The sequence below is a fragment of the Myripristis murdjan genome, chromosome 6, assembly GCF_902150065.1.
Source record: "Myripristis murdjan chromosome 6, fMyrMur1.1, whole genome shotgun sequence".
In the NCBI taxonomy this organism is placed as follows: Eukaryota; Metazoa; Chordata; class Actinopteri; order Holocentriformes; family Holocentridae; genus Myripristis; species Myripristis murdjan.
Window position 1 is genome coordinate 9,153,393 of NC_043985.1, and position 15,723 is coordinate 9,169,115.

At 46.6% G+C, this 15,723-nt stretch overlaps 1 protein-coding gene across 3 annotated transcripts in view; it reads left to right on the forward strand.

Moving 5' to 3' along the window:
- The first annotated feature begins 259 nt into the window (after window positions 1-259).
- The window catches only part of jph3b (junctophilin 3b), a 61,262-nt gene continuing 45,798 nt past the window's right edge, over window positions 260-15,723 (forward strand). For all 3 annotated transcript variants that reach the window (XR_003928360.1, XM_030053725.1, XM_030053726.1), the window contains exon 1: window positions 260-2,254. Coding sequence is in view for 2 of the 3 variants with exons in the window: in XM_030053725.1 (XP_029909585.1) it covers window positions 1,873-2,254 (382 nt within the window). In the remaining variant the exon portion in view is untranslated. The remainder of the gene's footprint in view (window positions 2,255-15,723) is intronic.

A 15,723-nucleotide genomic window follows, 5' to 3' on the forward strand; every position in this document is an offset into this window, starting at 1 on the left:
TACACTTGGTTATGAAAATGTGCTTATTTATATACACATGCACACATCTATATACATATATGAAATTTGCATGTGCAGGTGACAGAGTCAAAAAACAGGTTAAAGCATAATAAAAGATAAAAAAGCTACAGGTGAGGAGGAGAGAGAGATGCATGTGTATCTGTGGAGTGTGTCTCTTTAAGAGCTGGAGTGTGCTATTGAAGGGGAGGGGGGGGGCAGCCTGCATTGGAACAGTCCTCTCTAATGAGCAGATATCTGAGAGAGGGAGAGAGAGAGAGAGAGAGAGAGAGAGAGAGAGAGAGAGATCCAGCCATAGGAAGAGAAGAGATTGTAAAAGCAAGGCAGCAGGCATGCAGGCAGGCTGTGCGTCAGCCAGCGCTCCGTAGGGAAACATGGAGACGAGCAGGAGATGTTGAAGAGGACAGCACACACCATAACAGGATCATATAGATGGATGTTATTTCATCAACCGGGCAACCTCAACACAACCCACGCAGAGGATAAACCACTTATGGACGCAGTGGATTAAAGACCTAAGAGACCTGAGAGAGAGAGAGAGAGAGAGAGAGAGAGAGAGAGAGAGGGAGAGGAGGAAACGAGAGGAGGAGAAATTAATCAATTCAGTTGTTTATTTTCATTCTCTGCGTGTGCGCACTTGCTGTCAAAGAGTGTGTGTGTCTGTGCCTGCATATAGTGTGTGTGTGCGTACAGCAGGAGACTGCATTGCTGTTCTCCAGTGCCACAGGACCAACAACAGAAGAAAAAAAAACGAACGACAAGAAGATCACCTTATGTCCCCCCCGTTCTCTTTCTCTCCCTCTCTCTCTGCATGTGTGTGTTCCTTGCTGTGCGATCTGGCTCATGATTTGCTGAGGCTGAGCGGCGGCAGGCGTGGAAGAGCATGGTGAACCTGCAGAAAACATAAGAGAGAGACGCTCAGCATCTGATTCTGTATTTTCGATGGTCTTTTCCGCCGGTCGTCAGGAGCAAACTCGAAGAAAAGACAGTTCCCCGGGACAGGAGAGTCTTGTGTGGTCACACGCCGTCACAGCTCGGGGGCGGGAGGGGGGGTATTTACAGCATGTCACAGCTCGGCTCTGCATGCTGAGCTCCAGCCGGGGCCTCGGGGGGCTGATCAGGGAACCTGAGGCTGGTTTCTATGCTGGAGCCTCGGAGGTTTAAAGGGCTGCCACCGGGGAGACGCTCGGCTCCACACCCCAGAGAGGTGGAAGCATCATCAGGTAGGAGGCAGCTGAACGTGGGGGCCTGAGTGGAGAGAAGGAAAAGAGTAGGAGGAAGAGTTGTGCGTGCGTCGTAGACTGTGTAGGCAGACCGATGGCCAGCCGATCTTGCTGCCTGGTGGTGTAAACTCTGCATCCTGCTGAGAGAGGATAATGGCAGCTCTGGGCCCTCTCTCCTCCTCCTCTTTCACCTGCCACAGAGGAGCTTGGAAGTGCTAGCCAATGCTACACCGCTACAGGCAGCCCAGCGAGAGGATGGTGTGAGCAACGTCACACTACCCCCCGGCCCTTTCCCACCACAGCAGGAGACCCCTGAAACTCCTGTGGGGGCCTATTTTTGTACTCCACTTTGTTTCTCCTTCCCCTTCTCCAAGGCGACCGAGGGCAGAGGGAGGTGTTGCTCGACTTGTTTGGGAGTCCTCTCCCTCTCCCTCCCTCCTTCTCCTCCTCCTCCTCCTCTTCCTCACCCCCAGCCCTCACCGCCAACCTCACCACACCGCCTCAACCTCAGACCTCCACCACCTCGGCTCCATGGATTGGTTTTAGCGCCGGCCTGCCCTTTCTTTTTTTCATTTTCATTTTGTTTCTTTTTGTCGAGGCTTTGGGGGAATTGCCAAGACCTGTTTCATGCATGTCCACTGGCGGCAGGTTCAACTTTGACGATGGGGGGTCATACTGCGGAGGGTGGGAAGAGGGTAAGGCGCACGGCCACGGGATCTGCACGGGACCCAAGGGCCAAGGCGAGTACTGTGGGTCGTGGGCCCACGGCTTCGAGCTGCTGGGCGTCTACACCTGGCCCAGCGGAAACACCTACCAGGGCACCTGGGCTCAGGGCAAGAGACACGGGGTGGGCGTGGAGAACAAAGGCCGATGGGTGTACAAGGGCGAGTGGACCCACGGGTTTAAGGGACGTTACGGCGTACGGGAGAGCACAGGCACGAGCGGGAAGTACGAGGGGACGTGGAACAACGGGCTGCAAGACGGATATGGCCGGAGGACGTACTCGGATGGAGGTAAGCGGGGGGGGGGGGACAACTTACGCCACAAGAGTGTGTGGACTCCAGATGAGGGTGCATGCGTGCGTGGTGTGTGATCAAATAGCAATAGCCTGTCGATTAGTGATGATTTGAGATGACTGGAGAAGGACCTGTTACTGGAGGATGATTGACAGGTGAAAGGCCAGTGGCGGTTGCCGCGGTGACAGATACAGCAGGAGTTGCTCCTGAGGTCTTCTCAGGTCATCCTTTTCGTTGCCGCGCCCCGTCTACACACACAAAGATTGAGGGGGTGTTTGAGGACAGGGCTCGCAGTTGCTCTCACTCTCTCTGCCTTTTCCCTCAAAGCCTTTCGGGTACCTGTGTGTTCAGAGGCATTAAATTTAGGCCATGCAGCCTTAAGGGCATGAGTGAAGGGGGTTAGAGGATGGAGGAGGACAAGAGGCCCTATATAATGCATCCTGAGCAAATAACCATGTTTGCGATACAGATTACAGTATTGTGACGAGGCGGCACACAGCCAACATATCTGGAATCCATGCCTCCAACCTCGATCTCCCCACTTTCCCCATCAGTCTGCACTGCCGAGTGTCTGGAAATTTTTTTACCTGAGGTGTTTTTCAATTAGACTGAAGACGAAAAGAGTATATCTCAAATCAAATATACATTTTCCAATAGGTTGCGTTTTCACTCTGATATTACTAAAATTAGATTGAGATGTTTTCCGTTGTCCTATCAGTGATTCATAGTCTGGCCAAACATCACAATGCAATATGATGATAACATTTACCACAGGATGGGACACGATCATGCTGCAAATTCCAAATGTTTTCAGTACATCAGGCATTTAAATTTAATGCAATGTGACGATACACCTACGATTCACAATTCTTTTTTTTCTCACTTGTATGACTGCAGGTAAAAGCTGAAATAATGTACAACAAAATATCAAAACCTCTATAAGAAACGTTTTATACTTCACTGCCTAGATACTGCCTAAAGCCCCTTCACATATGTTAATAAGAGCTGTTTTGTTTTGTTTTTTGCATAATTTTTGTTTAATATCTTTTGAGTGAACGTTAGTACAGTTTGTTAGTGAATAAATGCTGTTCATGCATATATTGAGTCTCTATACCTAACAATCCACTGTTAATGAGGCACACCGTATATGCATTCTGATATACAGATGTGCACACACCAATGCATGCATGCACGTATACTCACGTGCATGCACTATGTCATGTGCTTGCAAACACACACATACACACATACACTCACCAAACTTGGTGGTGGTGGTCGTATGAGTTGAGCAACAGTAACATACATGCAGTTAAAGCCTTGTTACGTAACACTACAACAAGCAGGCCCTTACACAACACCAGTCTGGACACACACACACACACACACACACACACACACATACACACACACACACACACACATTGTCCTGAGCAGCGCCACAATATCCTCAGACCAGACGGGCTTGAGGGGTTGAATCAGGACAAAGGAGAGGAAGTCAGCTTGATAGATAATAGACAGATGGGATGGAGGCAGCAGTAGATGGATTGACAGATGTGCAGGTTGAGGATGAATGGATCAGTGAAATGATGAACAGATAATGGAAGGATGCCCGGCTGGCTGGAGGGATGGTAATCATGATATGATAATGATGATTTGATTATCATGAGACATACTTGTTATTAATCAGAGGATGTGAGAGTGCTATGGCAGATTCTGAGTGAGAGGAGGATGTGACCTGCAGAGAGGGAGGGACAGACGGAGGGAGGAATACAGTGAGAGGAGGGATGTGTGTGAGAGAGGCTCTGGGAAGTATTTGAACCCACATACTGTAAATGCAGCACAGATTGGCCTAGTTATGAGTGTTTATCAAGCTCCCCAAGTGAGATGACTCCAGTACACAGTGTCCTTATTGTAACAGCACGCGTATGTCCTTTATAGAAATCTATGGCGATGACACAATTTGTCAAATTAGGATACCTCCCATAGAGAGAGGAGCCAATCAGGCTTGAGGTAAAAACACAACAGACCTGTAAAGAAATACACAATGACAGAATAAAAAGCATCAAACTGAGAGGGGATATGTATAGGATGAGCCGCTGTGTGGCTAATTGACTTGATCCAATTAAATCAATTAGTCAAAAGTTATGTCTTCTTCTCTGCTTTTCTAGGTATTTTCATACTGCACATTTTCTAATTTAGTCTCTTTTCACACTTTTTCACGTAGCGGTGACTAGGTTGTTCAAAAGTCATCGTCAGCTCTGCTCCAGGGTTTGCATGGTTTGGTTGGGGGCTGATTTTGGCTAAAGTCGGTGTTGGTGTTAGTCCGCGGTGTGTGAAGCCTGAGTCAGATCAGAGCGAAGAAGTTTCTGGAGCCTCAGTCAGTCCTGGTGGGGCCGGGGTCCATACAGCCTCTGACACATCAAGCTGTCGCTCAGCCGTCGGCATGCTTTTGCCGTCTGTGTGTGTGATCAGATCTCTTGTGTTGTGTGTGTCCCGCACCATCAGCCCTCCTCAGCAAGCCTCTCAGCTGACTCAGCAGGTTGAATCAGCGGCGGTGCAGAGAGCATTCTGATTGGCTGCTCATCCTAATTAAGTGAATCAGGCATGAGGAATCAAATCAAATCCGGTTGTGTTGTTATTGTGCTAAATAGCGAGCCAGAGAGAGCTAGCTTTGGTAAACAAACTCTCCACAAGCCAGAAACACCAGGCCCAGCAGCAGCTTCTCATCACATGTGTTCCTGAACCGTAGAACAAAACCATTTCAGAGTTTCAGAGCGGCAAGAAAATTATTAGAATGATCATCGTTTGTTTCTTGATCGTCCCATGATCCTGAGCTCTCCAGGTTACTGTTTTGAGACTGCTGCCCCCTCCTGGCATGGAGAACTGGTACCATCTCCTGCATGTGCAGAGCGTGTGCGCGTGTCGCCCGGCAGCTGTGGTGTGCACAGATAACTGTGTGTTCATGGCTTTTAGCAGGAGACATAAGGCAGCGCTAAGGGACCTAACCGACTGCCTCGGTCGGCGCTAGTTCCTCGAGTTTGTGAGGGAAACATGATGATGAAGTTTTTAGAACACAAATCTGACAAAACATGAGAGTTCATGAGAAACTTAACCAAACAAAGACTTTCTGTTTTGCAGTTGAGGAGGAGTCACTTCCTGGGCTGTAACTCGCTGAGAGGCCTGGTCAGCTCCCAGCGAGACAAAGTCCTCGGGCCCTATCTTGCGCCAAAGTCCCTAAACCCGTTATTTAGGGATTTAGCATTGCGCAAGAGGCGTTCCCCCGCAAATGTTGCTATCTTGCGCACTTCCCGTTATCCGTAAAACACCTGCGCTACCCGCTATATTATGCATAGGCGTGTTTTGGGCGTTACGCCAGTTAAACCAATCAGTGTGCCAGGTGCCATTGCCTTTAAGGGCAGGCTGCGCTATCCTAAATCCTAAATCCTAAACCCGCGATGGAGAGAGGGAGGTAGATTTTCTCAGGGGTTCAACTGAGGCTAAAGCAAGTTGGCTTTTTATATATATATATATATATATATATATATTATATATTATATTATATGCGAGTTAATTCGGGAGGTGTAGCCACATGTGTCCAAGTGGAGGTGTCACAAGGTTGCACTGATTGAGTAAAATCCCCGGGCCACACCACAGACACACAGGAGGCAGAGGTGGAACTATGTGTAAACTAATTTATTGACAAGGTAGATTGGGCAAATAAAATATTAAAAATAAAAATATAGCACAGCTGCTGGCTTATGATAAAACAATAAAACAGTCTTTCCTCTAAACAGTCTATATGAGTAATATACTCAGTCCATTCCAGCGGCGTCCCGGTATCAGTCCGACCGCATGTGTGGCGAGGCTCCGTCGGGGCGCGCATTGAAGCCGCCTGGGCGCGCTCTCCAAACAGCCCAAACTCGGCATAATGGATAGCGGGTAGCGTGGGCGCAAGATACCGTTTAGGGATAGGGATAGGGATGGATTTCGCCACATGTTAGTCTGCTTTTCTGCTAACGTGATGGTAAAACCAGTTTAAAGTGGGTGTTCTCTTACTTAGTATTTTTCATGAGTACTATTGTCATCATTTACCAAGATCTGAGAGTCAAAAACTGTAGTAGAATGGAGTTTTAGGGGCTCATTTGACATTATTGTGACTCATCCGTTCAGCAAAGAGGAAAAGTTTCTGCTTGTTGGAACTGACATAAGTCTGGGTTTACTTGTCCTATCATATGCTAGCTAATTATTCATCGCCAACAATGCCCTTGCCTAATGCTGCTCACCATCATTTGTTGAAGCAGGTGGAAAATAACAGGTGCCGTTGAAACATCAGTCAAACGGGAGCAGGATAAATAAAAAGCGAGAGCAGGTTCCGTTTGGATCGTCTCTGCTGTTACGTGAGAAAGCAGCTTTTAATCCCCACCTGGCAGAACCAGGAGGAGCACAAAGGACAGAAAGGACTCGAGGTTGTCGCAGTTTGATGATGTTTTCTGCACCCAGTGATGGACAACATTTTATTGAGAAATCGTATGTTTGAGTATACTATCCCTTTAACTGCATATCTCAGAAGGTTATGTTGGATTTGCATGCACCTTTAGGACAGGAATGCTTGTAGCGAAAGGAAGAAGTGATTTTACTTTCCACACTGATTGGCGTTTAACGCCTGAGGGGATTCATGTAAAAACTTTGTGTTTCTACTGGCAGACACGATGAGGCAAACCCGTCTAACAACACGGGGAAACTGCACGATCTTGAAACTGCACTCCACTGCAACTGTTTTTTTCCCCCCAAAAGACTAAAAGACTGCCAAGCTTTCCAAAAGTTTTCCAGAATTTGGTGCAGTGGTAGAAAGGCAGTGCGAACGGCCGCTGAACGGTGCCGACTGGCCATATGGAGCTGCAGCAAACGGCTAAAAGTTGTGAAAGTGCCTAGAATATCTAATGGCACATTTCATATCCCATGTGAGTCATGAAAATGTGTGCATGCGCTGCCACGAAACAAGCTGCTCATGTTACATGGCATTTTGGTGAAAATCTGACATGCAACACTGGCAAACCTTGATAAATAGCTTGATCAACCTCGCCTGCATTATGCTGGCGGACATATGGGCCGCACCGAATTCCGTCTCGAAATCATATTCTTATGTGCAACATGTCTGGAACCTGTAAATGTCAACAGATTCTTGATATTTCATCTTCAGATGCCCTTCTCAGCCTCTTGCATTTTAATGTATCCTCATCTGTGGACACAGCTTGACTTTAAATCACAGCGGCTGGCTAAATAACTACCAGTGAAGAAAGGCTCAAGCTAATAAAGCAGCTAAAGCCAACCATAATGCTCTTTCTACATGGCATCATAATGAGAATAAACTGTGTTCAGCAGAGAAGCATACTGAAATACAAAAGGCTCCTGATAGCGAGATATTAAGATGACAGTTGAGGATTATTAATCATTGCATATTAAGAAGATTTGACTGTATAATAAATATGACTACATGGTTGAATAAAATGTTAATCTGTCTAAGAACCTTAGGTGCTCAGAAATAAACTCTAACCCGAAAAGGCCACAGTTCTCTGACTGTTTGTCTGATGGAGGCTGAATAAAAGCTGGCACTCAGCCTTTTTAACCTCTGCTCTCCGTCACATCAGGAGCAGGAAAAGCAGGAGAAACATCTCTGAGTGTTTCTTCAGGAGAAACCCCGCGCCTCGCTCGGCCTCGCTCGGCCTCGCTCGGCCCGCCCGGCTCGCTGCACCTGACGCCACGTTTCGAGGAACCTCCTCTATCTTATCACTTATCTTTGTTTTTTCACTCCTCTCTCCTCCATTTGCCGACCTCCCTCTCTCCCTCCCACACTTTTCTTCTCTCCTCCTACCTCTCTCTGTCTCTCTCTCTCTCGCTCTCTCTTTCCTCCCTCGCTCCACTGCGTTTCCGTGGAGCTGCTCTGTACAGTAGGGTTTCCATAGCAACGCTCGCCGACATGCAGCAGGTCAGCGTGTCACGAGGGACTCAGCGTTCCTTGCCACCATTGGCCGCCCGGCAAGTTGTGCTGGGCTCTGATTGGCTGGCCCGGCCGGCCGGCCTAATGGTGTTTACTGAGATGAAGAGCTAAGCTGACTGATTACCAAGCACAGCGAAAGAGAGAGAGAGAGAGAGAGAGAGAGAGAGAGAGAGAGAGAGGGAGAGAGGGAGAGAGGGAGAGGGGTAGAAAGATGAAAAGAGAGCGATAGAGAGATTCAGTAATCATTTTAGTGCGAGATGAAGTGAGTCACACGGGGAGAGGGAGAGATTACTACCGCCGCTGTGTACAAGGACAGTGCAGCAACAGATTACAGCAGCTGGAGTGGTTGTTGTGTCTGCCTGGCTAATATGCCGCCACACACTGTCAAACACAGGATCCGACTGAAAACTGAACACCTGACTTTCCTCAGATGTTACGAGGAGGAGTGTGAGAGTGGTTGTGTCAGCGGTTATGTGGAGGCACCTCCTGCGGCTGCGGAGGGCTCGGCGGCCGGCTGCGGCGTGGAGCCTCCCTGCTGCTCCCGCCAGACGCACCACAACAACATCATAACTGTGCAACGTTACAGGATCTCACTAGCTTGCTAAATTGTAATTACAGTAATATCTCTGGCCTCGTTGTGTACCATAGCTGGCGTGATAAATTCACTCCTCATGTTGAAATGCCCCCACAAACCGTATAAACCGTTTTTCCAGGCCGGGACGAGAACGCGTTGTGTCACGGCCGTGGTCAGGAGCCACGCCGGGTCAAAGCAGCTGGTCACTTCAAAACAACACCCAGAGTCTTACAGTCTGCTTCAGAAGCTCTGTAACAAGTAACAAATAGATTTGCAGTGTGTGTGTGTGTGCGTGTGTGTGTGTGAAGGCACAGTGTGTAGGAGGGAGCTCTCCAGCTTCTGTATTAACAGTGTGACCCTGTGTTTTCCATCATTCTGAAACAAAAGCATGTTGCTCTGTGCCAGCTGGCCATGCATTACTGTGGCCTTTTAAAACTGGTCCTGATGAAAGACCTCCAGCATATTTGCAGAATGCAATTTGCGGTTCTGTCGTTTTGTTTAGCATTTAATAGCCTTTATTATGAATTTATGAGCTCTTAATTTTTTGCAAAACGTGTATCTAATTCAATTTATCCATCTTTTTTTTTTTTTTTTTTATCAAAGTGACGCAAATAAATTTCTGATGTTATAAAACTCCAGGCCGACCTGCCTGTTGTGCATTAACCCAACACATTTTAAACTTACAGGTGATACTTCCTGTAGAGAGGAATATAAGAAAGTCTTTATACTTACCTTCCCTGGTTTTGTGGGGGAAAAGTCCTGGTTAGATTTAAACCAGAAGCATCTTGCTTTCTAACCTAAGGGAAACTCTTACAATAACAATTCATAGAATCAAACTCATAACCACAACTTACCTCCGCCCTGGCCCAAATACTCAGGAGCCTACTCGCCTTTGTACTTACCTGCAGTGCTTATTGGAATAAAGAAAAGTTGATTTCTCTAACAATCAGTCTTGAATTTGATATTGTTGCAACTCATCTGTTCAGCAAGGAGGAAAATATTCTGCTTGTCAGAGCTGAAATAACTAAAATTTGACTTTATAAGTTCTCAGAAAGTATTAAATCCAACTCTGATACTGTAGACACCCTGTTTAGATGTTTTTAAGACATTTTTACAAAGAATCAGAGAGCTGCTGTTCCTCCTCGGTGATCCACTGGGGCTGCAGCCACGTTTCTGTTATCTTTGCAGACTTCGTCTAGGAGAGAGGTAAAGGTTGTGGTTAGGGTTAGGGATGGGTGGTAGAGTGGCACCAACTTCACCCTTGTTCATGAGGAAGGCTGCACCTAGCCGCTCAACTCTCTGAGACAAGACCCAGACACATCCGGCTGGAATCTGAGACACCAAACAGCCCAGCTGAGTCCCAAAATTGTGGTCTTGATGCTGGTCTGTGGCAAAGAAGTCACTTGTCTGTCTCAGGTGTGTGCGTGTCCCTGATTCACCTCGGCAGCTCTGTCCTCTGCAGGCACGTTGTCGGGTCATGTGGCAACAGATCTGAGCCCATCTGGGTTGTTGATCTTTAATCAGAGGCATCATTAAGTCCCATTACATGTACCAAGAATCTCATTTGGTACTTTGGCATTAGCAGGAAGGTTGTTCAAGAACATTTGCACTCGTATGGATGATGATGTAGATGGAGGCTTTTGCAGGGATCAGGCCTGTGACCTTCCAGTGACGGGACCTTTGCTCTAACCGCGACACCTTCGCAAACCTCGCTGCGATGCACATTTTGCTTTCCTCGCTTTTGCCTCGTTTAGGGAATCAAACAGGCACAAGTGAAGACCACCCACTGGGGTCCAGAGAGAGTTGGTGACATTTACAAATAAAGATTGAATTGAGTTTGACCACAAGAACAGGACATATGAATTCCTAAACTGGGCGGTATTCTCTTTGATGGGAGACGCAGACAAAACCATCACGCAGCAAAACAATTAGCTGCCAAGCCACCAGCCAATGTGGGTTTAGTTTCCAAACATTCAGGGCAACACAATATCCCCATGTTGTGTCGGGTACTTTTTAATGAAATTTTGACCGAATAAATAATCCTCAAATGGAAATTTGAAAGACTTAGGCAGGAGAAAGGGTCCAAGCAAAATCTCTTAACCGGATAATGCTCCCACACAGCGATTCAAGCAGGCACGGCTGCAGCTTTTGACTGACTTGCCTTCCTCTCAGTGTTGATTTCGCCACAGTTTAGCTTCTCCGGCCCACCTGTATGTCTGTTTGGCAGGTAATCTGGCCCACCTGTCTGTTTGCCAGCCTTTTGTCACCACCCGTCTGTCTGTTTACAGGTATTTGTTTCCTTTCTCTCAGTCTGCTTGGTGCCCTGTCCAGATTACCTGACCCTCTGGTTTCCTTGTGAATTTCTCCTCCTCTCTCTGCACGCGTCTCATTCACAAGTTTAGAAATCATCTGTTTCTGAAAAGCATGTGCGACTGAAATACAAATCCAGTGGTTGTAAAATTATCGCCAACTTCCATTGCACTTTAGTTTTTTTTTTTTTTTCCCAGAACCACAACCCCACAGTGTGCAGCGAGCATTAGCTTATGTAATGGGAGTGGTTTAATGTCTGGAGTGAGGATTAGCGGTGCTGTCTAAAACATGAAAACCACAGATATCTCAGCTGGATGCCTGCCCTGCGTTGGCGGTGATGCAGTGCTAACTAACTGGACACGCTAATAACAGAGAGTCTCGCTTCAAGATCGGCTGCCACGTCGCTGCACTTCCTCTAAACCTCGCCGTGACATTTGTGTTGTGAGACGGCCAAACTTTGCAAAGATGAGCAGGACAAGGTTGATGCCAGTGGCCGTTGGAGCAGAACGGAGAGGCGAACATGGCCGCCAGTGAAACCTCTGGTGGTGAAAATGACAAAGATAAACTGGGCTGAGGTTGGGGTCAGTTAGTTTATGCGGTGCGGATGAAGGCCACTCCTGCTGCGCGAGCCTTAATCCGGCTGAGAAACTTGGCTTTGTGTTGTGTTGTATAACCTCACTTTCCCTCCCTGTTTCTCTCTCTCTCTCTCTCTTTCACACACAGACACACACACTCCACCAATGTGCAAATGCTGACTAGGTGCAACAAGGTATTAATAATTCATAAAATAACCAATATCCACTTCTTCACTGCCTCTCTTACTCCATGCGTCTCTCTTTTTCGCTGCTGTGATTTAAAAGCCGATAGTTTGAGGTGTCAAGAAGGAGCTTGGGCCACAGCTGCAATAACACAGGCCCGCAAACATTATAGGTCATGAATCCTGCAAAACTCGTTCCTACATGTTGATAGAGACCTTGTCGTTTGGACCCTTTCTAGAAAACATGTCCTGCAAGACGATAGTTCCAGATACTGGGCTGAATATGCAGATTTGGTGTCTGCTTGTGGGATACGTCCTCAGAATGAAATGCAGACCCTAAGAGACAGATTTTTTAAAACCCAGAAACAGAGAGGAGACGCGCGCATTTGTTAAAGAGACGGTTATGAATTCAGCCTGGGGGATGGTGCGTGATCAAATCACTGTGCCGCTGTGATGTTTCCGCAGTTTGGTCTTTTCCACGTTTAACTCTTTCCGTGCCGCTGCCTCGTGCCCCGGGTCGCCTGGGCCTGGTTGTACGCCCATATGATGCCAGAGCACTTCATGTTGGCCTCCAGGCAGAATGAGGCAAATCGTTTTGGCATGCGAGTTGTGCAGCGGATTCTCCTCGCTACTGTAGGCCCGGGGTTGAGGCCTTCACATGTACAGTTAGTCTGTTTCGTTACAGAGCTGTGACACGTTTGTAGTGAAAATGATGAGAGGCAGGCCAGGCTAATGCACTTCTGCAGCATCAGAAAAAAAAAGGTGCATCCTTTTGTCTTTTTGTCCAAAATGTTTAATCTGTGCATTCCTCTGATGGTGGAGAGAGTCTTTGCCGCACTCTGGCAGATGCTCTTGTCTCCCAGAGTTTAGTCGCCGGGCTCCTGTATGTCATGCGAGTGTCTGTTGCATGAATGGGTTTGATTCTGAAGGGAAATGATCCACTCAGCGCTCACGTCCCAGACTGCATGTTTCAGCACCAAGGAGAGCGCCAGGTATCCCGCCACACTAAACACAGCACCACGGAGCGACATGCTGCATGTGCTGTGTGTGTACACTTGTGTGTGTGTACCCTGTCCTCATTTTGTGACACTTTGGAACACCTCCAGATCCTCACGGTGAAAATGAACAGGGTTCTTGCATCATGTGAGCAGGTAGGTATGAATAATATAGTGGGAAATCACATACAATGTGGTTATTACATGTTTTAGCATATGAATTAATTCATAGCAGTTATTTTTGCTGAGGTGCACCTGCTGGGCCACTGATGTCGCTGGTCTTGCCACTTCTTGTGCTCCACATCTGGTCTCCACTCTGCTGATGTTGCCTCTTTTAGCACATCTCTGATCATCCCTCAGAAAATAAGTCATTAGTTGACACTGTAATTTTGAGGTCAGCAGGATAATGTGACAGGGGGAGTGAATGTGCCTCTAGACCTCAGTGGTGAAAGTGCTTGTGCTGTTAGGAATGCCTAGCATTTTTTTTTTTTTTTTTTTTTTAATGCAGCTTCAAAACTGTTCAAAATCCATCTTATTTCATCTAGACATGAATAAGAAAGCAACTGTCAAAGCGACAAAAGCAAATGTTAGCATTGGGCAGAGTTTAAAGGCAGATATTTTAGACGCCATTCATTTTCGCTTTGGACAGGAAATGAGATGGATCAGGAATCCCTCATGTGCCCTTTACAGATCTGTAGGATGGATAGTATCTAATTCCAAATGGAACCTTGATACCTGACTATATGTTTTCTTATTCCATCATAGTTGATTAAGGGTGGATTATAGGCTGAATCATGAAAAAGAAAGCCACAAACTGCTTCTAATGCCTCCTTGTATTCAAAGAGGAAGCTGTGTAGAGGGTGTGCCAGGTACTCCATGTGCATCCTTAATAAAATAAGAACAATTATGGCCATCAAACGTGTATGTGGCATATCAAATCCAAGTCCAGTCACTATTTTGAATTTGAATGATGGAAAGCCTTTTTTAGATGTGCTGGAACATTTCAAAACAGCAGCTGTGCGTTTTGGCAGCGAGCCTTCATCTGCATGCTCCCGCCCACATTATTATTCAACTATTTACCTTATTTTGGCCTGTGGCATCATATGTTATAATATATAGCAGGTATGATACCTAATGAAGAGCTGAAATGTCATAGAAGTGTCACAGTAAATAAAATATCAGAGCACTCAAATCAGTGCACCGTTTTGTTTTTTATGATTCGGTGTCAACGATGAGTACTTGATTTAAATTTTTTTTTTTTTTTAATCAATTTTATTTCAACTTTTTTATGGAGAAAATCAGCTGTAACCATAAAACCACATTAGGCGAGTCGTAAACACTGGGCTAGTTTCACTGTGTGCCCATTAAGCTCTGCAGTGCAGATTGGAGGAACGCATTACACACAGCACTTCAGTAATCTGATTACTGCAGATGTGTCTGTTGTGTTCACTGACAGAGAGACAGACAGGCAGGTGTTTGATTCTCAGCCCCCCCCGTCTGATTGTATGTCTGCACTGTCAGCAGAAACCTGTCTGTCTCACACAGAATCAAAGGTGCTACTCTCCCTGTCTCTCTCTCGGTTCTCAGAACTGTCTCTCTCTCCTTTGGTGTTGCCCTCTGTCTAACTCTAAAGCATTCTGCCGGTCATTTAATGGAATGATAATCCTGTCACGCTGTTGCAGGAGTGTGTGTGTGTGTGTGTGTGCGTGTGTGTGTGTGTGTGTGTGTGTGTTCTTTGATCTGTCTATCATATGGTCGTACAGCTGTGTACAGACATGATTACAAAGGCTTGACCAGATGTGCTGGCCAGCTGTCTGTGATACAGCTTGTGTTTGCACATATTTGTGTATATGTGTGTGTGTGTGTGTTATAGCATATCATCACAATAACACAAGGGCAGACCCAGATGAAATACCTCTTCTCTCTCACCCGAAGGTTTTCGCAGCACTGTGTTTGTGCGCATGCTGGAAACCAGCCTCATTCAACACTGCCCACCTCACTAACACTGGAGCCCACACCATGGATGTGTGTGTGTGTGTGTGTGTGTGTGTGTGTGTGTGTGTGTGTGTGTGTGCGTAGGGGTGCTGACAATAAAAGAACAGGAAATGTAACACAAACTGAGAACGTGGCTTCGGTCCTTATATGGCGATGTAGTTTAGCTGGAGTGAGTGTGTTGGTACAGAATGAATCAGAGTGCTGTTATATCAGAGATATGGGCAGGCGGGATGGATCACTTGCACTCCTACTGGAACACACACTTCCGTTTGTGTGTGTTTGTCAGGGAGAGAGAGGGAATAGTGGAAACACACACACACACACAGATGCCCTACTTTTCAGCAGCATGGAGATGCAGGGACTGTTATGCAGCACTGAGTGCGGGTAGTGGAGATATGATGAATGGAAATAGATGGACTGACAGAGGGAAGCAGCTAGCGTGTGGTGATGCAGTGAGGGTTAACACACTGTCTCCCTGTGGCTCCTGCAGGGTTAACATCCAGCTGCTTACACACACACACACACACACACATACACACACACACACACCTCAACATTATTGGCTACATGTAAAGCCAAACACAGCCCTGCCATGCGAATAAATTATTGCAATGAAACAATATAAATTATTGCAAGGAATCCCGTGTTAAACCCCATTTTTACAGAACTGCCTGCCTTAATGTATAATTCTCTTAACGTGTCCACTTTAAGCCGTTTTAGTCTTTATCACTTGCGTTTTGTGTGTGTTTGTGTGTGATTGTTTGATGTCTTCCTATTGGAAAGAAATTTGTGCTCTGTGCTTGAAAAGCACTATACAAATGGAGACTGTTATCATTA